This window comes from Raphanus sativus, chromosome 7 (assembly GCF_000801105.2).
Source record: "Raphanus sativus cultivar WK10039 chromosome 7, ASM80110v3, whole genome shotgun sequence".
NCBI lineage: Eukaryota > Viridiplantae > Streptophyta > Magnoliopsida > Brassicales > Brassicaceae > Raphanus > Raphanus sativus.
Genome location: NC_079517.1, coordinates 4,424,578 through 4,449,817, shown reverse-complemented (window position 1 = coordinate 4,449,817; position 25,240 = coordinate 4,424,578). Strand labels below are relative to the sequence as shown.

General features: G+C 37.8%; 2 protein-coding genes and 2 long non-coding RNA genes across 7 annotated transcripts; 2 read left to right on the top strand and 2 right to left on the bottom strand.

Annotated features, from left to right (window-relative positions):
* The first annotated feature begins 336 nt into the window (after positions 1-336).
* LOC130497435 (uncharacterized) lies at positions 337-6,903 on the top strand. The gene is made up of 2 exons (XR_008936422.1): positions 337-593; positions 6,636-6,903. It is a non-coding gene; the product is annotated as an uncharacterized LOC130497435 (long non-coding RNA).
* LOC130497433 (probable inositol 3-phosphate synthase isozyme 3) lies at positions 1,498-6,638 on the bottom strand. 2 transcript variants are annotated; one of them, XM_056990215.1, is made up of 3 exons: positions 6,417-6,638; positions 6,233-6,301; positions 1,498-1,630 (listed from the first exon to the last, which is right to left on the bottom strand). In XM_056990215.1, exons 1-3 carry the CDS (start codon positions 6,602-6,604, stop codon positions 1,624-1,626), a joined length of 264 nt encoding a protein of 87 aa, XP_056846195.1. In that variant the 5' UTR covers positions 6,605-6,638; the 3' UTR covers positions 1,498-1,623. The 2 variants fall into 2 exon arrangements, with proteins under 2 accessions (XP_056846195.1, XP_056846194.1); XM_056990214.1 differs by lacking the exon at positions 1,498-1,630 and adding an exon at positions 2,243-3,315.
* Positions 6,904-7,893: 990 nt separating the features above from the next.
* On the top strand, positions 7,894-14,184 carry LOC130497434 (uncharacterized). The gene is made up of 2 exons (XR_008936421.1): positions 7,894-8,445; positions 13,330-14,184. It is a non-coding gene; the product is annotated as an uncharacterized LOC130497434 (long non-coding RNA).
* Positions 14,185-20,046: 5,862 nt separating this feature from the next.
* Positions 20,047-23,687, bottom strand: LOC108815200 (uncharacterized). 3 transcript variants are annotated; one of them, XM_056990187.1, is made up of 5 exons: positions 23,615-23,687; positions 23,403-23,484; positions 23,075-23,305; positions 22,587-22,645; positions 20,047-21,504 (listed from the first exon to the last, which is right to left on the bottom strand). In XM_056990187.1, exon 5 carries the CDS (start codon positions 21,502-21,504, stop codon positions 20,053-20,055), a length of 1,452 nt encoding a protein of 483 aa, XP_056846167.1. In that variant the 5' UTR covers positions 22,587-22,645; positions 23,075-23,305; positions 23,403-23,484; positions 23,615-23,687; the 3' UTR covers positions 20,047-20,052. The 3 variants fall into 3 exon arrangements, 2 of the variants coding, with proteins under 2 accessions (XP_056846167.1, XP_056846166.1); XM_056990186.1 differs by lacking the exon at positions 23,615-23,687 and having other exon boundaries at positions 23,403-23,598; XR_008936395.1 differs by lacking the exons at positions 20,047-21,504; positions 23,615-23,687 and adding an exon at positions 21,518-22,025 and having other exon boundaries at positions 23,403-23,592.
* Between the last annotated feature and the right edge of the window lie 1,553 nt (positions 23,688-25,240).

Below are 25,240 nucleotides of genomic sequence, written 5' to 3'. Positions count from 1 at the left end.
ATGCGAATTTTAGTGGGCCTCTAGTCCGAAACTAACACTAACACATTTTGGACTACTAATTAATGGGCATCCATTATTAGATTAGTGGTTAACTATGCTGGTCTGGTTTACTATTCTGGTTAACATATGTTTATTATTATTATTTTTTGTAGAAGAAAACCACGTAAGTGTAATATAGTGGCATATAACGTTTTTATAACATCAAAATATGATGTTAAGTTATTATTAGTCTGCCAATCTCTTTTTGAAAATAAGGCTAGTAATACATTAAATTAATTTGGTAAAAAAAAGAATAGACCGGTGATACCGAACCGGACAAAAACCGGATCCGACAGAAGCAGAGACAGGGGAGCGTGAGTAAAATTGGAGTTATTTCGATAATAGGGGTTCACATAAATCACTTTACTCTTCTCTCTGTCCCAAACTTTTTCACAGACAAGAGAGAAGATCCATCTCTCTCATCTCTCTCATCTCTCTCCCTTGTTCAAATTGAGCTGTTTTTTCTTTTCACTTCCAGTGTCCCGATCGAAGAAGAGAAACTAAATGCTTCTTCTTTCTTTCTAGGGTTACTTTACCAAATCTCCTAATTCTAGGTATCTTCTTCCTCTTAGCCTTTTCTCTCAAGTCAAAATTCAGCAAAAGATTAAAACTTTCTCGTTGTTTCTTAAATGGGTTTCTCGACTTCTTAATTCTACTGTTTCAAATTTGAATAAAGTTGTGCGTCTGTCTTATTACGGGTGGGTCAATAAATTATTCATATTCCCGCAACTGGACACTATAATAATGCAAAAGTTGGGATTTATTTAATATTTTTCTTTAAATAAATTCCAACTTTTGCATTATTATAGTGTCCAGTTGCGGGAATATAAATAATTTATTGACCCACCCGCAATAAGACAGACGCACAACTTTAATCAAATTTGAAACAGTAGTATTATAAAGTTAAGCAAAAAAATCCCCTATATATTAAAAGAGAAACATTTGAAAAATTGTAACCTCAATTTTGTAATGATTAAGGGGCTGACTGGTTTTCCCGCTACCACCCGCAAACGCAGCTTTTGCGGTTCATAGCGGTTGTTGGCGTTTCGAAACAATCACAGAAAACGCTACAAATCGCTTCAAACCGCTCCGAACCTCTTAAAATCAAAAGCTGGTTCCAGCTAGCGTTTGCGGTTGCGGGCGGTTGCGGGAATGTAATTTTTTTCTTTAAAAACATAATAAATAAAAATAATACTAAAAATATCCAATAAAAATTTTCAACTGAAATAATAGAAATTGTAAAATGTATTCATATTATATTTCAATTTATATTATAAAAATTCAAAACTAAAATATTTTCTATACATTTTTAAAATTGAATAATATGATTTTATAAATATAAATTTTATTTTATCATATTATTATGATTTTAATATTTTTATAATTACATAAAATGTAAATATTGTTAAATTATTATTTAACAAATGTTGTGTTTGGTAGTTTACCAGTCATAAGAGTCCCGCAAACGCAACAATTTCTAACAGCTGTACCAGTCGTACAAATCTCTAGAAAACGTTTAAAACCGCAACTACCCGCACCCGCAAACTCCCGTAACCGCAACCGCAACCGCTGCGGTTACACCAGTCAGGCCCTAAAAAAGATCCCAATGCTTAGGTGTCACTCAATTAGGTAATTAATTACATTTAATTAAAAAATAAGTAGGTCCACATTCAATTTTTATATGTTGCTAGATACATTCGTTGGTTAAACTATATGATATGATGATATAATATGATATTTATGATGGAAGCATTTATGATTGTTCCGCTAGATATAATTACTATTTATTTTCTTTCCTTAAATAAAACCTACGGAATTACCATAAATGACTAATATATATATATATGACAATTAATTTTTCTAATAATAAAGATTTGATAACAATTTATATCTCCTCCATCATTTTTTGTTTAATTTTATATTATTAAAATAAATTAAACAATCGAATTAGCTATAAAATTAAAATTTAGATTTTTTCGTATATGTTATATTTTGAATTTTTAAAAAATGACAATATATGACTAAAACTATTAAAATTATTATGTTAAAAATTAATGATCAATGGTTTAACACTTTTATTATGAAAAGATACACATGATTTTAAAACCATATGAGTAAAAAGTATCATTTAATAATATATATATATATATATATATATATATTAAACTATATACCATATAAAATTATTCTACTTGGAATAATAAAACCCGACTATATCATATTTTGCTCTACCACTATTTTACGATTTTGACATGTTGGGCCACAGATATTTCTCTTACATATTTCTTCTTTGTTAAAAATATTAATAAAAGATCATAGTGCAATACTTTTATACATTGCTTTTATAAGTTTCGAAGAAAGACTCATGATAAGTATAATGATATTATCTAACCGTCATCTTTTTGTCAACTCTAACATTCGTTTTACCTTTACAGTATACGCTTAGAGTATTGTTGTTTCATAAAACGTTCATTATGAACTTCATCTTTTTGTCATAGCTTAAAGTAATATTTAAACACAAATTTATGCTATAAATTTATAATATATAGACTGTGCTCATAACAAACTTTTTAATGTTACTGAATAACAAGTTTAATTTATATTAACAACATGTTATTCAATTCAATTCAAATATTAACGATAATCCCTAAAACCATAACTCTAAATCTAAACTATGTACCATTTATTAAACCTTTATAAAACAAGAAAATCATTAACATTAATGATATTTTCAAAGGAAAAAATATATTTGAAAAAGGAAAATCTTACAATATATAAGCTTAAGATAATACCCGGAGTTTATAATTTGTATTTTGAAATTAAGCTATCCAATTGGTTTTCGGTTTGATTTCAATTTTTAGGTTTCAGAGATATATGATATGTTAGGCAATTTATAAAATTCAGTTTAATTTTGGTTTCGTTTTTTTCAGTTTGATTCGCGATTCCGGGTAAATGTGCTCAAACCTATACTATCTGATATAGAAATTCATTTTTTAAATATTATTTTAAATTTGGAATCTGCGCTTCTAAAGCTCTTTTGGATATTTACATAGTTTATACTATTAAAAAGACTAAAATTTTAATTACAAAAAATCATTTCGGGTTGGTTCATTTCGAGTATTTATATTCTTTTTGGTTTAGGTTTGGGTTGGTTCATTTCGTTCCATGATGATTTGGGTCCATAATTCAAATACTTTCAAAATACCTGTAATTTTCGGATACATAGCGGATCCAGATTTTTTTTGGATATTTAGGACCCGAAAAGACTTGAAATACCTAAAAACCAAAAAGAAAATACTGAAACACAAAAAAAGACCCGAACCCCAAACAAATACCCAAAAAATATCGAACTACCGAAAACGACCTAAAATCATACTTGAAATCTGATCCGAGGAAACCGAAAATATGAAAATTTGTTTCTAAATACCCTATATAGGGGTTTATAATTTAAATTTTACTTGAGGCCCTTAACTAAAATCGAAGCCCTAACTCAAACTTATAAAGTATTCTAATACCAAAAACAATATCTAAAATACTTAAATATATCTAGCATACACAAAATGTTTCAGATACTTGGATATCCGGTCATGTCTCACGTAGGATATTGACTCGAAAAGAAACATGCAGATCCTGAAAAACGAATATGTATATTGCCCTGGACCCGAACCCAAACTGTCCCTATATTTCCAAGTTGATTTCAATTTTATTTTACGGGTGAGGTAAAATATCCATGCATAAGAGAGAGTTACGTAAGATGTACATACAAAATCATAGATAAACTAATTCATAAATTATATAATTTCAAATAAATTCTTAATTGGATATAATATGACTTTGTATCATAATAATGTACAACAATTTCAAAATACCAACTCACAAACTTTATTTACAATCCAAAAGAATCCGCGCTTTCGAAGCACGGCAAGAACATTTATAAATTATAAACTTATTAATTTTTTCTCATTTAAAATTTTGTTATCAATGATTTAAATATTTTGTTATAAAACGATATGAATGATCATAGAACCGTATGATTATGAAGTTTCATTTAATAAATAACTATATAAAATATAATATATAAAATATACTATTCTTAGAAAAGTTTTTTGGTCCATCTTAACTTATATTACACTTTTTATTAAACTAACTATCGAATTGATAAATAATGTACAAAAAACAATCTCGCACTTTCCTTAAATAAAAGTTATGAAATTATCTAATATGATTAACGTATATATGAAAAGTAATTATTATGAATAATGAATATTTGATAACAATTTTGTATCTTAGTTCTTTTATTATTTTATATTATTAAAAGATATTAAACAATCACATTAACTATATAATAAAAACATTTTTTATATTAAATGTTATATTTTGAATTTTTAAAAATATTTTATAAATTATTAGAAATTTGAAGATCTCATTTTGAAAATTTTGTGATCAATAACTTAATTTGTTTTGTTATAATAAGATACAAATAATCATAAAATTGTATTAATATGAATTTTTATTTAATAAATATTCAAATTAAATAATATAAATATATATATATATATATATATACACTAACAATTTAAAGCAACAAATTAGCTGCATCAATTTTAGTCGTTCAGTTGAAACCTTTCAAAATTATGTGGAAGACTAAAGTCAAAATAATTCAATTTGAAAATAATAAGATGATGGTTCTAAAATCATTAAAATGGTTCTCAATGATGTGAAAGTTAAGTATTTAAAAAAATGTAGAACATATTTTGTAATAAAAGTGACTTATTGACCACATTACAATTATATATATATATATATAAAGAGGGTGATAAAAATTTAAGCCCAAATCGATCAGGCTCATCATAAATTCAAAATAGATTTCTGTCCACAATTACAATTACAAATGTTCAAACCCAACATATCCCCTATATATATATTAAAGGAAAAGCATTCTAAGAAATGTGTTTACACTATAATGGATATGTGGCATTCTCACAATGATTTGAGAATGAGCATTCACACTCTCATAAATGTTTTCACACTCTATATATATGTGTTCAAACTATGTATTTTATGTTTTGTTTTTAATATAAAATTCACATGTAAGGTTCCAAAAAATATGAATTTAAATTCTAATTCTACAATAGGATAATAAGACGATAAAAACAATCAAAACCAACTAATATCCAAATTAGGGCTGTTCAATATGCTAAAATCAAAAAGTACCGAACCGAACAGAAATAGATAATATGTTATTTTTTGTATATACCATCGTAACCAAATGGATGTGATTTTATAAAAATCGTAGGATTTGGAAATGGTTTGATTTATAACCGATTAAATTTAAACATGTAAATATGTATATATTTATAATGACGCATGAATATCTATTTGTTATATGAGTTGAACTATAATTATAATTTATAAATGACTTGAATTATAATTAAGTAATAATTTACTGCAAGTGTGGTTTCTTATTTTTTAGTCTTTCTTTTTTGATCTTTTTGCTTTATTTTAACATTAACTAAATTGAAGTAAAAATTATAAATTTGATGGACAAAAATTAGTTGAAATTCTGTACAACTTTTTTTATTTTTTTAAAAAATAGGGTTGTGTTCAATCGAAGACATATTAATTTGATGAACACTAAATATGGAAGAATAGAAAAGCTTTTATTTCATGCTTTGTTTTGTTTTTTATTTTTATTTTCAAAATTTAGAGCTTTGATATTAATTCTATATTTGATTATTTTATTAGATGATAGAAGCATTTTTTGTTTTTATTCTTTTATTTAAATATATAATATTTTTTATAAATGACTTTTTGACAACATAACTATAAAATTTGTATAGTATATAATATGATCTCAAAATAAATAATTATGTTTTTTGGTATAAAACCGAATAAACTGAAAACCGACGGTATGTAAACCAAATCGAACCGAAGTAAATTTGGATTTAGATTAGTAGTTATATTTTACTAACCAAAATATCGAAAAAACCGAACCAACCGAAACCAACCCGATATCCGGATTTAACACCTATAATCCAAATGAAACCGAACTATTATTTTATTCTCCAAAATATAATAAAAATAACAATTTCATCCCGCGCAAGACGCGAATCTTATCCTAGTAGTAGTATTATAAAGAAAGTAAAACAATTAATATTAGAGAAATTAATCAAGAAGAAAATATTTTACTCACTCACGATTGGCGATAACACCAGCGGTAAGAGTAGAACCATTGTTTCCTCCCCAACCAACGAGCATCACTCTGCCAAAATAAGTTTAGACAAAGCACAAACATCGTTGACATATACAAAGAAAAATGTATAAACCGTATGATACAATTATTAAGCTAAGGCCGGAAATTAGAGAAGAATAAATACCCAAGTTTGGGCACATGAGTGTCGGTCTTAAACTCGTATTTTACGGTTTTTGGCTTCACGGTCCATTGATACGCACCATTCTTGCTCTCGTGAACGAGCTCAGGTGTTTGGTAGTCATACAGTGAATGAATCTCATTCTCTGTGTACTTCACGTTTGGAGATTCAACCTTGAAGCTTTCGATGAACATTTTTGCCTAATCTTTTTTTTCTGATGGAAAGCTTGTGAAGGAAAGATGCTGCTGAATGCATTGTGATGTGATGTGAGACCAAGCTTGTCTTTTATAGACGAGATGGATATATTATTATTGTTTTCTCCAAATATGTCAATATATTTTTCTCCTTTTCTGTTCAACTTGATTTAAAGACAAATGTCCAAGTATTTGTTTTCATTTTATGTGATTGTGACAACTGTAAAATGACTAATCTTTTTCTTTTTCTTTTAACACTACATTTCATTTGATAGAAGGAAGTATATTGTTGGATTACATTTGATAGAAGATCCTAAATCTTCAAAACCAGAGCTCCATAATCGGAGAGACCAATTCCGAAAACTTGAAAGCCAAAATATAAATTTAGAGTAAATAAAGAAACCCACAAAAAGAACAAAGACTACAACAAGAAAATAAGGCAAACGAGCATTGGAAGTTTAGAACGACCAAGAAGAGAGGAGATGGATAGAGGAAATCGTACGACGCCAAATTTATTAGAGCGACTCAAAGCCGAGACTTGATATACTGTTCTGAAATTCATGAGTCACGAATACAACCACATAGCCTAGTGATAATTTTTTGGGGTTTAGTATGTACTATATCAATTCTGAATTCGATTTTCTTTAAATTAAATTATATTACTATCTGGCCAATCTGAATTTAAGTTTCGGCTCAAGTGATTGACATGGTGGATCGTAACATATCAGTTCACTTTTGGCATTAGTCGGAACATATCCTAAATTCGGATCAGATAGTATGATAGCCAGTCCACTCTATATCATCAAATATATTTCTTTCAGAGCCGACCGGAACAGCAGATAGAGTTTATAAAAGAAATGACTGAATTAAATTGACTTCATAGTAGTAAAATCAAAGAGTTCCGACTTCAGACTAAACACATAAAGGAAAACGAAAACAATAATAGGCTGAAGCTTGAAGCTAATAGTTTTAGTAGTCCAATGAGTTGGGTTCACGGGTATTATGGTCTATAAAGCCCATATTGATGCGTGAAACCATTTAGTGGATTGGAGGGATGCGAATTTTAGTGGGCCTCTAGTCCGAAACTAACACTAACACATTTTGGACTACTAATTAATGGGCATCCATTATTAGATTAGTGGTTAACTATGCTGGTCTGGTTTACTATTCTGGTTAACATATGTTTATTATTATTATTTTTTGTAGAAGAAAACCACGTAAGTGTTATGAATATTGTGTGATGTCTATTATGGAATGTTCTAGATTTACTTGTTCCCTACTCCAAGTTACTTGTTCCCTACTCCAAGTTATTAGACTTTGTCTCCAAGTTATGTAATCCTATATAAGGAACTCATTACTCATGGAATAATAACAATTCATTCATCTCTAAGTCATACGACTCTCTCTCTCTCTCTTTAGTTCGATCTATTCTAAGACAAGAACACTAGGATTAGAACACGTTATCAGCACGAGACTCTAAACCCTAGCTAAAATTCGGCGATCACAAAAATCCTAATTTCGGCCGTAACTTCAAACAGCCATATCTCCCTAACCGTAAGGATCCAGACGGCGAGTAATATATCAAACTGAAGCTCTTGACGAGAGGAATCCAGCGCCGAAGACCACGCAGCAATCCGACTTCAGACGCGCCGTCACCTTCCAGTGCAAGCCGCGCCGTCAAAGATCATCCAAAACCCTAATAGCCGCCAACTCCTTATCTCTTTTAATTTCGATATCTATTGTTCTTAGATCTCATACTAATCCAACTTTGAAACTTTCATTGTTGATTATTAAAGGTTTCTAAAAGAGGAACCAAGGAGAAAAGCTCGGCAAAGATTAAGGTAAGATCTCAAGAACCCTAATCTTTACTTGTGGTTCAAGCAATTCGGATTTCAAACTTCTCTTCATCTTAAATCCGATTTAAAAGGTTTTGCGATTTGATTTGGTTGATTTTAGTTCTTGTTTTATTTTAAAATCAAAACCCTAAACCCTTAATAGTTTTACATGACTTTAGTTTTGTATGGACAACAAGTGATACCCCTTTAAGGATGACACGCTATATGTCCAAACAAAATTTAAGGTCAATGTTTAACCTAATCCTAAAATCAGATTTGAATTTTATACCCTAATCCTTAAAGTTTAAGTCCGATTTTAAGAAACTCTAAACCCTAAAATATAAAGCATGTGATTACATGACTTTCGTTTTGTATGGACAACAAGGGATACCCCTTTAAGGATGACACGCTATATGTCCAAACAAAACATAAGGTTAATGTTTTCCACATCTTTTGGTCGATGATGCACACCATAGTGTGGCTAGACCATGATTTTCTTTTAGGTCAATGATGCATACCAATAGGTATGACTAGACCATATGAAGTAAAGGTCGATGATACGTACTCTTAAGTACGATTAGACCATAAAACAAAATCAATGGTCGATGATGTTCACCCTCAGGTGCAACTAGATTTTTCACCTGTGATTCACGGTGATCATCCACAATGATCCGCGTTGATCTATGATCCATGATGATCCTCGATGATCTACGATGATCAGTGATCCAAGGTGATCCACGGTGATCCTCGATGATCCAGAATCACCGGTGATGGATGATGCGCACCACAGTGCAGCTAAATCACGATCCGTTTTATTTGGTCGAGAAAGTGTACCGAATGGTACTACTAGACCATTAAACCGCATGGGTCGATGTAGCATACCATATGGTATGGCTAGACCATGCACTCGTCCATCCCACTATTTTCAAGGGATTTATAAATCAAACAAGTTGATTAAGAGATTGATGAGTTATGAGAAAATAAATTTCTAAAAGAATGCAAACTGGCCGTGTGGCCCTCTTATTTGTTTGCTGGCCGTGTGATCCTGATTGAATAATAGCCGTAAGGCATTGATCACGCAAAGATGGCCGTGTGATCATGAGTGGCCGAAAGGCATTGATTACACACACAAGCCGTATGGCTTATTGTTTACATACTGGCCGAGTGCCTTTTATTTCTTGGATAGCCAATGGCATCAGAAATTGTATGTACTAACACTTAAATCATTTTGATATGATTTCAGATGTTGAGATTCCAACCCATGGACTATGATACCCTAGATATCTCTGGAGAGAACTATCTAAGATGGGCAATAAATATCTCGGTTATACTAACGATAGAAGGTCTTAGTGAATGTATCATCAAAGATGATCATGGAACCGAGAATGAGAAATATAAGGCATTAACAGTAATGCGCCATCATCTCAATGTGGAACTGAGAAATCAGTACCAAGATATACAAAGCCTTCGATGCCTTTGGAAAGAGTTAAAGTCCAGATACACTAAGGTGATATTACCAAAGGCAAGGCATGAGTGGATGAGCCTTAGTTTCCGGGACTTTGGGTCCGTGGAAAAATACAATTATGCTCTATCTAAAGTAGCTCATACACTGATGTTTTATGGTGAAAAGTTGACAGAGGAGAAATTACTTGAAAAAGTTTTCTCCACAGCAGATCCAAAAGATCTATTCCTACAACTAACCTATCGAGATAAAGGTTTCACCACATACAACGATCTGTTCTTATACTTATCTCAAAATGAACAGATGAATCAGATGAAAGATGATATGAGCGGCTATGAGGCAGATAGTGATGATGAAGAATCCATGGGAGCCACGTCCAAAGTAACAGATGGAGTGGCCGGCTAGACCATTGTCTAAAGCCTTTAAACATTCTGACTTCATACTTATGATTTGGTGTTTTGTCATTCAAAATTTCATAGCATTAATAAAAGTTTTTCTTTTATCTTCATTGATTAATTTGCTTGAAAAATATTTTTGATTGACAAATGAGAATGAAAACTCGAGAAGAGTATGTCTAGACCACCACGCCTAAGGCATGGCCTTAAGAGGCACGAAATTTATCACCTAAGACCCATTGAGAGAGACCCAAAATCCCCACTGGCCGTGGACAAGGATACCACAGTAACCGTGGTTGTAGATCCAATCATGGCCGAGGAGGGAGTAAAGGTCGAAATGGCATTACAAGCCACATCAAAATGGTTTCAATAATAAACCAATGGGCAAAGCAAAGAAAAAGGAAATGTTCCTTTAGCTTATGAAAATCGCCAAAGGCATACATATAAAAGAGGTCGAGACTACATTCTCCCTACTGATCTAATACTATGCTAAGGATCAGTGTGATAAGGCATAAAAGCCTAGGTAACCAGTAAGGTTCACCAACGAATTTATACACTTTATGGCATGACCGGATTAGCCATCCTGGTCCGAACTTGATTAATAAGGCACAAAGAGTTATCCCATAAGATCTCACGTTGTGAAACATGTACACAAGGGAAACTCAGTAGGCTTCATTGTTCCAAGTAACACGAAAGTATAATCTGATCATGAGGGTAGTGAGGACAAAACCCGTGATCATGACCAGACCACAAATTCGTGTATCATGGTTTAAAACCATGTTGGCCGTCCAAGCATTACGTTTAAGTGAGGACAAACAAACATATTTTTTAGCATGTTCATGAGGGGGAGAATAAACACTCCGTGTGGTCCATGACCATACTATAAAACCCAAACATGATAAGCCTGGCCGAAGGCCATAAGGCATTATAGCTTGGCCGTATAAGGCATAACCTATTAGGTTGAGACTTCAAAAGTCTATAAGCTTGGGTACACCACAAGAATACATGTATGAAAGATAAGATACATCAGGCCATATAAAGTGAGCATAGATATTCCCGTCTAAAGATGATAAAGGGTCATAATCCAGATATAGACCATCCTAAGACTTTATGGATAAACCACCACATACCTATGTGCCATCTAGGATGGAATACCTCATCTAAGGATGAGATGAAAATCGGGAATATATGTTGGATAAGAGAACATGATCTTTCTCCCACGAATTTAATGAGATCATGAGCCAAACAAAGGTGATCATATTGTGGCCAAGGTACACGGATTACATACAAGATGAATCCGACTATCCAACATCATGGAGAAAGCTATAAGCTGGTAAATAAAAAGTAAAAGTGGAATGGTTTTAACCATCCAAGTCTTGGCAAAGATCCTCGGACCAGATATATATGTACTGGACGTCCATAAACAAAGAAAGAATGATAGCCAGACAGACCCGAAAGAATGACTAAGTCATACCAGCTTAGCACCACTATATAAATGTCCTAGTAGAGACATAATCAAGTTGCTGTAGAAGTTTATACAAGATAGACCAGTATGTTCCATATACAAGGAACCTCGGATAGAAAGAGATAAGGTGCTCATAATGATAGATCCGGGTTCATGAAAGAGAAACCATACTAGACAATGAGATAAGACCGGCCGGTCCTAAGGTACAGGTATCATACAATGTAGCCTTGCAAACTACAAAGTATTCAATGATCCTGATAAGAATAAAATCTCAATCGATTGTATCATGTCTAGAACGCGATAGAACGCGAAGGAACATTATATAAGGTGTCGACACATACACACACTCATAAGTGATAAAGAAAAAGCACTTGAGCATAAGAGATATGCGAGGATCACTAACCCACGTAAGAGTACTCATCATAGAGAAATGAATGGGACGTGGAGTTATGGTAAAGAATGTATATGATGGGCGTATTGGCCAAATACATAAGATAGACGCCATCTAACCAGTGAATAGATGAGTCTTGTGAGGAAAAGAAAATCGTGAGCTGTAGAACATGAAAGTACAGACAAGTGGTCGTACATGTTGCTACATAAAGCATTCAAAGGAATGGCTTGATCACACAAGGATACTCACAGGGACTAAGGAACAAGGAAATAAATTCCTATGTGGTGAATGCTACTACCCAATATCGAAATTGATAAATATCTGGGCATATAAGAAAGATGTAGTAGACAATTGATATCTCACTGGATATATATAAAGGTAACATAAGATACCTTGAGAAATGAGAAAAAAGTTCTCATAGAACAACATCGTTCCTGCGTTGTTCATGGACTGAAATGCAGCTGCATGCGTGTATGTACACACGATATGATAAGACTAAGTGATGCATAGTAGAAAGTTCTATAAGAACGTTTCAGATCAGTCCATATAGTAGTCAATATATTCCTTGTGTTTATACTTAAAGAAAGGATGATTAAGATGATTGATTCTTGGAAAGGCTATGAAGAGACTACGATGATCTATAGTAGAGATCATTAGCCGTATATGAATGTTGGGATCTATGATCCAACGTACCAAGAATAGATTGATCAAATGGTCTGAGAATCCATCAGATTCACGACCAAAGGGAACCATACCGACTAGGATCATGTCCGACCTAGTTCGACCTTAATCATCATTGGTCCCGACCAATCCATCCCGTCCAGCTTGTTCCGACCAGTTCCTCTAGGTCTTAAATCCGACCTAAACCATCCAAGTGAGAGGAACGTCCTATTGACCAAAAAGTGGCTTAGTTTTGATTAAACTTCAAACTATAACACAATAGCCACTTCATGAACAGACCGTGGACATATACAAAAAGTTCATAAAGAGTTTTGGTCAAAGGATATGAATAAGATATATAGTGGACAAGAACATAATCCGGATGGATTATGGATGATGTCATGATCCGGACAGATCATGGACATACAAAGACATTCATGGTCGAATTTATCTAAGAGAGATAAACCATATGATCCGAATGGACCATGAATATCATGAAAGCATTTTGTTGATGCAGGTTACCAGTCCAATCCACACAGTGCTAAGTCCCAAACCGGCTATGTTTTCACATATGGAGGCACGACCATTTCATGGAGATCAGTCAAGTAGACTATATCAGCCACATCATCCAATCACTCGGATATATTGGCGATCCATGAAGCAAGCAGAGAGTGTGTCTGGTTGAGACTCATGACACACCATATTCGGACAGCATGTGGGATCACGGATGGTAAAGACGAGCCGACCGTTCTTTACGAAGACAATGCAGCCTGCATAGCTCAGCTCAAAGATGGTTACATCAAGGGTGACAAGACTAAGCATGTTCTCCCCAAGTTCTTCTTCACCCACAATCTTCAGAAAGAAGGAGAGGTCAAGGTACTCCAAGTCAGATCAAGCGAGAACTCAGCCGACCTCTTCACTAAGGCATTACCAACATGCACGCTCAGGAAGCTTATGCAGTAGATTGGTATGCGAGCACTGAGAAGCCTTCAGTGATGTTCACTTCAGGGGAAGTAATGCGGCTGTACTCTTTTTCCTATCCATGGCTTCCCGTTTTTACCACATTGGGTTTTTGGGTTTACCATGGAAAGGTTTTAACGAGGCAGTATTCCAAACGCATTACAAACTCTAGACGGTTATGGCATTACAATCTCGGTTTTTAACGAGATAGCATCTTACACGCATAATGGACATCAAGGGGAAGTGTTATGAATATTGTGTGATGTCTATTATGGAATGTTCTAGATTTACTTGTTCCCTACTCCAAGTTACTTGTTCCCTACTCCAAGTTATTAGACTTTGTCTCCAAGTTATGTAATCCTATATAAGGAACTCATTACTCATGGAATAATAACAATTCATTCATCTCTAAGTCATACGACTCTCTCTCTCTCTCTCTTTAGTTCGATCTATTCTAAGACAAGAACACTAGGATTAGAACAGTAAGTGTAATATAGTGGCATATAACGTTTTTATAACATCAAAATATGATGTTAAGTTATTATTAGTCTGCCAATCTCTTTTTGAAAATAAGGCTAGTAATACATTTAAATTAATTTGGTAAAAAAAAGAATAGACCGGTGATACCGAACCGGACAAAAACCGGATCCGACAGAAGCAGAGACAGGGAGCGTGAGTAAAATTGGAGTTATTTCGATAATAGGGGTTCACATAAATCACTTTACTCTTCTCTCTGTCCCAAACTTTTTCACAGACAAGAGAGAAGATCCATCTCTCTCATCTCTCTCATCTCTCTCCCTTGTTCAAATTGAGCTGTTTTTTCTTTTCACTTCCAGTGTCCCGATCGAAGAAGAGAAACTAAATGCTTCTTCTTTCTTTCTAGGGTTACTGTGACACCCGTCACTCTCGAAAATCCGATAATAATAAAATATCATAATAATAATAATAATAATCTCCATATATAATATACCACAGTCCACATCCACGTCATCACAATACCGTAAGGTCAAATCCGTAAATAACGATAACATCCGAAATAAAAATAACAACATAAATCCGTAAGTCCGAAAATACGAAATAACATAAACGAAAGATAAAAGCCCGAAGGCCTAAAAGTAGATAACGATAGATGTGATAAAAAGCCCAAAAGCCCAATAGCACTCAAAAGCATCCGTCCAGTAGAATCACTCCTGCTCGGTGGTCTCACCTGAAAGGGGAAAGAAGGAGGGGTGAGCAACAGGGGAGTCGCTCAGTGAGGTATGGGATGCTAATCCCGAAATTCATAGACATAGACATAGAATAACGGATAAAAATAATTTAATCTTAATACGTACAATCACGGTACCTAAAGTACCCAAACATCAAACAATGGTCCTAGCGAGGTGCACACCCGCTGCCCACTAACAGGCCAAAATACAACATAACAACACCCACCCGAGATAGTGCTCGGTACACCGCCCGTAGACGATTTATCGACCCACCTAGGTTACAGCTTAACCGGTCGACTAAGGCGGCGTAACCTCCAAACAAGCTAACAGGAACACCTTCCTTTAGCCGTCTACAAACAAATCTAACTAAGGATGAAATGACATTAAGTGAAGCAATCAATGTTGAACCATCTAACACCCTAGTTCCGGTTTAAGCAAGCAACCTAAACTAAACAAGCAATGACAGACTCGATTTCAAGCAGACGGAACATATTAAAAATAAATTATATTTATTCGGAATCCTAAGTCGTGTACGAGAAGTTCGGAAAGAGCCCTCACCTTAGAAAATGTAGAGAAGTGGTATCTATGAACTCCAGATGCTCAAATAGACTCCAAATCTGAAATCAGGGCGAAATTTCGGGTCAGAACGCCCTTCGAACGGGTGAAAACGGGTCTGGTCAAAGTCTACGGAAAAGTCAACCCGCTGGTCAAAGGTCAACCCGGTCAAACCTTGACCAGAAATCAATTTGAGATAACCGGCCGGTTTGTCTAACCTAAATCGATTTCAATTGGACCGCCCGGTTTAACCTTAACCGAAATTAAATTAATTAATTAATTAAATCGACCGGTTTACCCTAACCGAAATCTAATTAATTTTAACCAACCGGTTTACCCTAACCGATTCGCAATTAATTTAAACCAGTCAAACCAACCGGTTGACCGAGTCACCGAGTTGACTCACCGAGTCGACTCGGCCGAGTGGCCGAGTCACCGGCGAGTCACCGGCGGAGGTCACCGGCGGCGACGGCGGAGGGACGGTGGCTTACCGGAAAAGTCACCGGCGGCGGCGGCGGTGCGGTGGCGACGCGGCGGCGGACTCCCGGCGGCGAACTGACGGCGGCCGGACGCGGCGGCTCCGGCGAGGTGACGGCGGAGCGTCTGTTTCACGCGCGCGCGAAGGCTGATCTTCTGGAGGCTCGTACGGCTTCGTCTGAGCTCCGATTTCGACGATTTCGGTGGCTATGGCTTCGTCTCGTCGAGAGGAACACGATGATGGTCTTGCATGCACGAAATACTCAGTGGTTAGGAAGTTATGGGTGTTTTACTAAAACGGCCGAACTTAAACTAAAAGCATGGTGGTTTTGCGGTGGTTACCTAGGGCTGCGATCGGTGGTGACAAGCTGGACGTGATCACTGCGTGAGGCGACTCCGGCGAGCTCTGGTGGTGGCTCAGTCACTACAAAACATCCCCCAAATCTCCCATCAACTCTTTTCTCTCTTTTATCTTTTTTTTTTTTTTTTTTTTCTTTGATGAACTTGGTGACAACAACAATGTGAGAGGGGGGCTATTTATAGAAAAATATGGACCTGTGGGTGTGTGCATGGACGTTGGCGTGCTAACAAACTCGGTAGCCGGAATTGGGTCGTTACAATTCTCCCCCACTAACACGGAATTCGTCCCCGAATTCGAGTCACCAATAGACTGTCCGATAATATCCCGAAACAACTCTGGATAGTCAATCCTCATTTGTAGCTCGGGCTCCCAGGTCTCCTCCTGGATCCCGTCTCTCTCCCAACGAACCTTGACCAACATGGTCATCATACCCTTATCTGTTTTCATTTGGCGATCCAAAATCTCCACTGGCTTACACGGCGCACATAAATCTTTGCCAAGATCACTTGGTGGCTGCTGCAAAATGAGCTCTGGCTCTCTAACGACTTTCCTCAAAACAGAAACATGAAACACGTCATGGAAGTCTGATAACTCTGCCGATAAATTCAGTCGGTATGCAACTGCCCCAATCCGCTCCAAAATAGGAAATGGTCCCATGTATCTCGGTTTAAGCTTCTTTAGCTTCCGAGTCTTAGATCCTCCCTGAAACGTTCTCATTTTCAGGTATACCAGGTCGCCAACCTGGAACTCCAAATCTTTTCGCCGCTTATCTGCATAACTCTTCTGGCGGTCATGGGCTTCTTTAAGCCGTCTCTTGAGCATCTCTACCTGCTCTACCGTCTCTTGCACCATTGCTGGTTCTATCTCACGTCGCTCCCCAACTTCTGTCCAACAAAGTGGAGTGCGACAAGGTCTACCGTAAAGAGCCTCATACGGTGCCATCTTAATGCTCGAGTGATAATTGTTGTTGTAGGCAAATTCCGCTAAAGGTAGATACTTTGCCCAACTTCCTCCCCAATCTAGAACGCAAGCTCTCAACATATCCTCTAAAGTCTGAATAGTCCTCTCGGACTGACCGTCGGTCTGCGGGTGGTAAGCTGTGCTCATATGGACCTTCGTCCCAAGTGCCTTCTGAAAGGCTCCCCAAAATATGGACGTAAACTTCACGTCTCGATCCGATACAATGCTGACAGGAACTCCGTGCAATCTCACAATCTCATCGATGTAAATCTGTGCCAATTGACTCGCTCCATCGTTCTTCTTAACCGCTAAGAAATGGGCTGATTTGGTCAATCTATCCACAATTACCCATATGGCATTCTTCCCTCCTGAAGTAGTCGGTAACCCCAATACAAAATCCATAGTCACCATGTCCCATTTCCACTCCGGCAACGGCAGGTTTTGCAATAACCCGCTAGGAACCTGGTGCTCAGCCTTCACCAACTGACAAGTCTGACACTGCGATACAAATGTAGCAACATCCTTTTTCATACCCGGCCAATGATAATAACGCTTCAAGTCTCTGTACATCTTAGTATTCCCCGGATGAATAGAGAAACGCGAGTGGTGTGCTTGCCGTAAGATCTCCTTTCTTAACAGCTCATCACTGGGCACACAAATCCGGTTCCGGTACATGAACATCCCACTCGATGCTGTATGATATCCAACACTCTCGATCTCAATCTGCTTACGCAAAGCCTCATCTGCCTCCTGAGCTTTGCGTATCCTCCATAGCAAATCTGCCTGCTCCACGGCCTCGAGACCAACTGTCTCTCCGTCTACAGAAGTGGCACACAATCTGAGACTAGCTAGCATCCCAGTAAACTCCTGAACCTCTCTGGTTCCTGAAACATCACTTCTGCGCCTACTCAAAGCATCTGCCACCTGATTGGCTTTCCCCGGATGATAAGTGATTTCCAAATTATAGTCTGCTAACAACTCCATCCATCTGCGCTGCCTTAAGTTCAAGTCCGTCTGAGTAAAGATGTACTTCAGACTCTTGTGATCTGTGAGAATCTTCACCTTCTCTCCATACAAATATGATCTCCAAATCTTCAATGCAAAGACAACGGCCGCTAACTCCAAATCGTGCGTAGGATAATTAGCCTCGTGAGGCCTCAACTGTCGTGATGCATAAGCAATGACCTTACCCTCCTGCATCAATACACATCCCAATCCAGTACCTGATGCATCGGTGTAAACCTCGTATGGAAACCCTGGCCTCGGGAGTGCCAAAACTGGCGTCTGTGTCAGATGTCGCTTCAACTCAGCAAAACTCTCCGAGCACTCATCTGTCCATTCAAACTTGACGTCCTTGCCCGTTAACTTTGTCATTGGCTTTGCAATGCTAGAAAAACCCTTGACGAAATTCCTGTAGTATCCTGCTAAACCAAGAAAACTGCGGATCTCTGTCGCACTCTTAGGTGTCGGCCACTCTGAAATAGCTTTAATCTTTTCCGGATCTACAGAAACTCCCTCTTCTGAAACCACATGACCCAAAAATCCAATCTTTCTCTGCCAGAAGCTGCACTTACTCAACTTAGCAAACAATTGATGCTCTCTAAGCTTCCCCAACACAATCCGTAAGTGCTCAGCATGCTCTTCTCTACTCCGAGAATAAATCAAGATATCGTCGATGAAAACGATCACACACTTATCCAAATGCTCACGGAACACATCATTCATTAGCTTCATGAATGCTGCCGGTGCGTTCGTCAACCCAAATGGCATCACAACAAACTCATAGTGTCCATAGCGTGTACGGAAAGCCGTCTTCCGCACATCACCCTCAGCTATGGCAATCTGATGGTATCCTGACGCTAAGTCAATCTTAGAAAACCATGAAGCTCCCTGCAACTGATCTAACAACTCATCGATACGCGGGAGTGGATACTTATTCTTGATGGTAACTTTGTTCAACCCTCTGTAGTCGATACAAAGCCTGAGACTCCCATCCTTCTTCTTCACAAACAATACTGGTGCTCCCCATGGTGAAGTACTCGGCCTGATAAGACCCCTGTCTAATAATTCCTCCAACTGCTTCTTCAACTCAGCCATCTCTGCTGGAGCTAAACGGTAAGGAGCTCGTGAAACTGGTGCTGTCCCTGGTTCCACCTCGATAGTAAGAACGTCACTTCTAGCTGGCGGTGGCCCTTTTAAGGCCTCAAAAACATCTGCATACTCAGCAACTACTGGAATATCATGCAGCTCCTGCTTATCATCATCATTAACCATCGAAATGGTCGCCAAAAATCCCTCAGCTCCTTTGTCTAGTAAATCCTCTGCACGCAACATGGAGACAATAGAAACCCCTTGATATGTCTGGGTTCTCTCAAATGTAATCTTCCCTCTGCTCTTGGAATACTAACTTTTGCTTCCGGGCAATCTAATACAACTCGATGTCTCGTCAACCAATCCATCCCAAGTATGACGTCGTAGAAACTCATCTCCATCTCCGTCAAATCTCCAAGCAAGTCAACTCCTCCAAGCATAACCGGTACATTACGATGAACTCCGATTGTTCCCAATCTCTCTGTGCCGGCGGTCTGAATCTGCTTAGCCTTCGGTTCGAAGACACCCCGGAAAGACCATGATTTGACCAAACGCGGGCTCACGAAACTGTGAGAAGCTCCCGAATCGAATAAGGTGTGAGCTGGCTCACCTCCAACCGAAACCAATCCTACACGAGATTTTTACTAACTACAAATGATAACCACAAAACCAAAATACTCAGAACACAACAAGTCTGAATAAGAAGCTTACCCGCTATCGGCTCGGCTCCCTGGGCATCTCCAACCGTGAACACACGTGGAGCAATAGCTAGGCGCTTGGGTGGTGGTGGAAGTGCTGCATTGCCTCTCCTCGGGCAATCCCTGAAGATGTGACCCGACTGTTTACAACCATAACAAATCGGGTTTGCCACTGCTGGCGCGGGAATCTGCTTGACTGGAGTCGTATCCACTGGAATGACCCGACAATACCTCGAAACATGTCCCAACTGACCACAAGTAAAACACTTGGTACACTGACCAACATGACGGCGGTGGCAACGAGTACAACTCGGTAGTCTTGAATGGTCCACTGCTCTCCTCTGGGACTCCGGAGCTTTCCCAGACTTAATCTGAGCTGCTCGAGCAAGCTTCTTCTCTTCTGCCAAACCTTCCTCCTGCTCAGCAGCTTTCTCTACCAAATCTCCCAATCTCTGGTAAGTAACAACACGGCATCTGTTGCGAATATCCACTCGCATCCCCTTCAAAAACCTCCTGATCAAGTCTTTTTCTGTAATACCACCTCCAGCAAATCTGCGAAGTTGGTTAAACTTCCGCTCATATTCTCTTACTGACATCTCCCCCTGGCTCACATGATCAAAATCACTCCTCTGCTTATCCATAGCCTCTTCCGGAAAGTACTTCCTATCAAACTCCCTGATGAAATCTTCAAAAGTAAGCCTCTCGGGTCCATCATGATCCAATCGAATTCCTTCCCACCAAACAAGAGCATCTCCACGCAAGTACTGCATAGTCAATCTGAGAGACAACTCCGGTGGACACTCAATAATCTCCAACTTCCGCTTAAGCGCTAACTTCCAATCGTGCGCTGCTATGGGATCTATTGTCCCGCTAAAATGCTCCATATCCATGTCCCTCATATGGCGCGTCAATCTGTAGAATGACTCATCATAAGCCTGGTAAACCTGGGGTCGCGGTGGTGGTGGTGGTAGATCCTGAACACCCTGAGCAAACTGCTGGGCTGGAACATGCTGCAATGGGACCTGAGGAAGAGGAACCTGCTGATCGGGAATCTGATGATCCTGCTGAGCCTGAACTGGTGGAGCCTGCTGAACCTGAATCTGCGGACCCTGCTGCACATGAACCTGAGGGCCCTGCTGAGCTGCAGCCAACTGACGAGCAACCTCCTGTGCAGCTACCCGGGCAGCCTCTTGAGCGGCTTGCCTGGCTGTCTCCTGAGCAATCTGCTGAACTGCCTCCTGAGCAGCCTGTCTAGCAGCATCCTGAACCATCCGTCTCATAGCCTCCTGGTCAACCTGAGGAACCGCGGGCTGAGCATGCTCATCCTGAGCCTCTCTAGCATCTCTGGCGATCTGGGCACGAGTAGCTCTCCTTGGCGGCATCTGAAAAGAAGACAAATCTGTTAACTTCTGTTGAAAATTTAAAGGAGTGTACCGAACGGAGAGGTGCTATTGGTTTTTATTTTTAAAATACCCAAACCCCCAAAAATGTTTGAAAGCCGATTAAAACCGAATAAAAACCGAGTCTCCAAAAATCGTCATCCCGGGACAGAACCGGGACGGAACACGGCTCTGATACCAAAAACTGTGACACCCGTCACTCTCGAAAATCCGATAATAATAAAATATCATAATAATAATAATAATAATCTCCATATATAATATACCACAGTCCACATCCACGTCATCACAATACCGTAAGGTCAAATCCGTAAATAACGATAACATCCGAAATAAAAATAACAACATAAATCCGTAAGTCCGAAAATACGAAATAACATAAACGAAAGATAAAAGCCCGAAGACCTAAAAGTAGATAACGATAGATGTGATAAAAAGCCCAAAAGCCCAATAGCACTCAAAAGCATCCGTCCAGTAGAATCACTCCTGCTCGGTGGTCTCACCTGAAAGGGGAAAGAAGGAGGGGTGAGCAACAGGGGAGTCGCTCAGTGAGGTATGGGATGCTAATCCCGAAACTTCATAGACATAGACATAGAATAACGGATAAAAATAATTTAATCTTAATACGTACAATCACGGTACCTAAAGTACCCAAACATCAAACAATGGTCCTAGCGAGGTGCACACCCGCTGCCCACTAACAGGCCAAAATACAACATAACAACACCCGCCCGAGATAGTGCTCGGTATCACCGCCCGTAGACGATTTATCGACCCACCTAGGTTACAGCTTAACCGGTCGACTAAGGCGGCTGTAACCTCCAAACAAGCTACAGGAACACCTTCCTTTAGCCGTCTACAAACAAATCTAACTAAGGATGAAATGACATTAAGTGAAGCAATCAATGTTGAACCATCTAACACCCTAGTTCCGGTTTAAGCAAGCAACCTAAACTAAACAAGCAATGACAGACTCGATTTCAAGCAGACGGAACATATTAAAAATAAATTATATTTATTCGGAATCCTAAGTCGTGTACGAGAAGTTCGGAAAAAGCCCTCACCTTAGAAAATGTAGAGAAGTGGTATCTATGAACTCCAGATGCTCAAATAGACTCCAAATCTGAAATCAGGGCGAAATTTCGGGTCAGAACGCCCTTCGAACGGGTGAAAACGGGTCTGGTCAAAGTCTACGGAAAAGTCAACCCGCTGGTCAAAGGTCAACCCGGTCAAACCTTGACCAGAAATCAATTTGAGATAACCGGCCGGTTTGTCTAACCTAAATCGATTTCAATTGGACCGCCCGGTTTAACCTTAACCGAAATTAAATTAATTAATTAATTAAATCGACCGGTTTACCCTAACCGAAATCTAATTAATTTTAACCAACCGGTTTACCCTAACCGATTCGCAATTAATTTAAACCAGTCAAACCAACCGGTTGACCGAGTCACCGAGTTGACTCACCGAGTCGACTCGGCCGAGTGGCCGAGTCACCGGCGAGTCACCGGCGGAGGTCACCGGCGGCGACGGCGGAGGGACGGTGGCTTACCGGGAAAGTCACCGGCGGCGGCGGCGGTGCGGTGGCGATGCGGCGGCGGACTCCCGGCGGCGAACTGACGGCGGCCGGACGCGGCGGCTCCGGCGAGGTTACGGCGGAGCGTCTGTTTCACGCGCGCGCGAAGGCTGATCTTCTGGAGGCTCGTACGGCTTCGTCTGAGCTCCGATTTCGACGATTTCGGTGGCTATGGCTTCGTCTCGTCGAGAGGAACACGATGATGGTCTTGCATGCACGAAATACTCAGTGGTTAGGAAGTTATGGGTGTTTTACTAAAACGGCCGAACTTAAACTAAAAGCATGGTGGTTTTGCGGTGGTTACCTAGGGCTGCGATCGGTGGTGACAAGCTGGACGTGATCACTGCGTGAGGCGACTCCGGCGAGCTCTGGTGGTGGCTCAGTCACTACAAAACATCCCCCAAATCTCCCATCAACTCTTTTCTCTCTTTTATCTTTTTTTTTTTTTTTTTTTCTTTGATGAACTTGGTGACAACAACAATGTGAGAGGGGGGCTATTTATAGAAAAATATGGACCTGTGGGTGTGTGCATGGACGTTGGCGTGCTAACAAACTCGGTAGCCGGAATTGGGTCGTTACAGTTACTTTACCAAATCTCCTAATTCTAGGTATCTTCTTCCTCTTAGCCTTTTCTCTCAAGTCAAAATTCAGCAAAAGATTAAAACTTTCTCGTTGTTTCTTAAATGGGTTTCTCGACTTCTTAATTCTACTGTTTCAAATTTGAATAAAGTTGTGCGTCTGTCTTATTACGGGTGGGTCAATAAATTATTCATATTCCCGCAACTGGACACTATAATAATGCAAAAGTTGGGATTTATTTAATATTTTTCTTTAAATAAATTCCAACTTTTGCATTATTATAGTGTCCAGTTGCGGGAATATAAATAATTTATTGACCCACCCGCAATAAGACAGACGCACAACTTTAATCAAATTTGAAACAGTAGTATTATAAAGTTAAGCAAAAAAATCCCCTATATATTAAAAGAGAAACATTTGAAAAATTGTAACCTCAATTTTGTAATGATTAAGGGGCTGACTGGTTTTCCCGCTACCACCCGCAAACGCAGCTTTTGCGGTTCATAGCGGTTGTTGGCGTTTCGAAACAATCACAGAAAACGCTACAAATCGCTTCAAACCGCTCCGAACCTCTTAAAATCAAAAGCTGGTTCCAGCTAGCGTTTGCGGTTGCGGGCGGTTGCGGGAATGTAATTTTTTTCTTTAAAAACATAATAAATAAAAATAATACTAAAAATATCCAATAAAAATTTTCAACTGAAATAATAGAAATTGTAAAATGTATTCATATTATATTTCAATTTATATTATAAAAATTCAAAACTAAAATATTTTCTATACATTTTTAAAATTGAATAATATGATTTTATAAATATAAATTTTATTTTTTATCATATTATTATGATTTTTAATATTTTTATAATTACATAAAATGTAAATATTGTTAAATTATTATTTAACAAATGTTGTGTTTGGTAGTTTACCAGTCATAAGAGTCCCGCAAACGCAACAATTTCTAACAGCTGTACCAGTCGTACAAATCTCTAGAAAACGTTTAAAACCGCAACTACCCGCACCCGCAAACTCCCGTAACCGCAACCGCAACCGCTGCGGTTACACCAGTCAGGCCCTAAAAAAGATCCCAATGCTTAGGTGTCACTCAATTAGGTAATTAATTACATTTAATTAAAAAATAAATAGGTCCACATTCAATTTTTATATGTTGCTAGATACATTCGTTGGTTAAACTATATGATATGATGATATAATATGATATTTATGATGGAAGCATTTATGATTGTTCCGCTAGATATAATTACTATTTTATTTTCTTTCCTTAAATAAAACCTACGGAATTACCATAAATGACTAATATATATATATATATGACAATTAATTTTTCTAATAATAAAGATTTGATAACAATTTATATCTCCTCCATCATTTTTTGTTTAATTTTATATTATTAAAATAAATTAAACAATCGAATTAGCTATAAAATTAAAATTTAGATTTTTTCCTATATGTTATATTTTGAATTTTTAAAAAATGACAATATATGACTAAAACTATTAAAATTATTATGTTAAAAATTAATGATCAATGGTTTAACACTTTTATTAT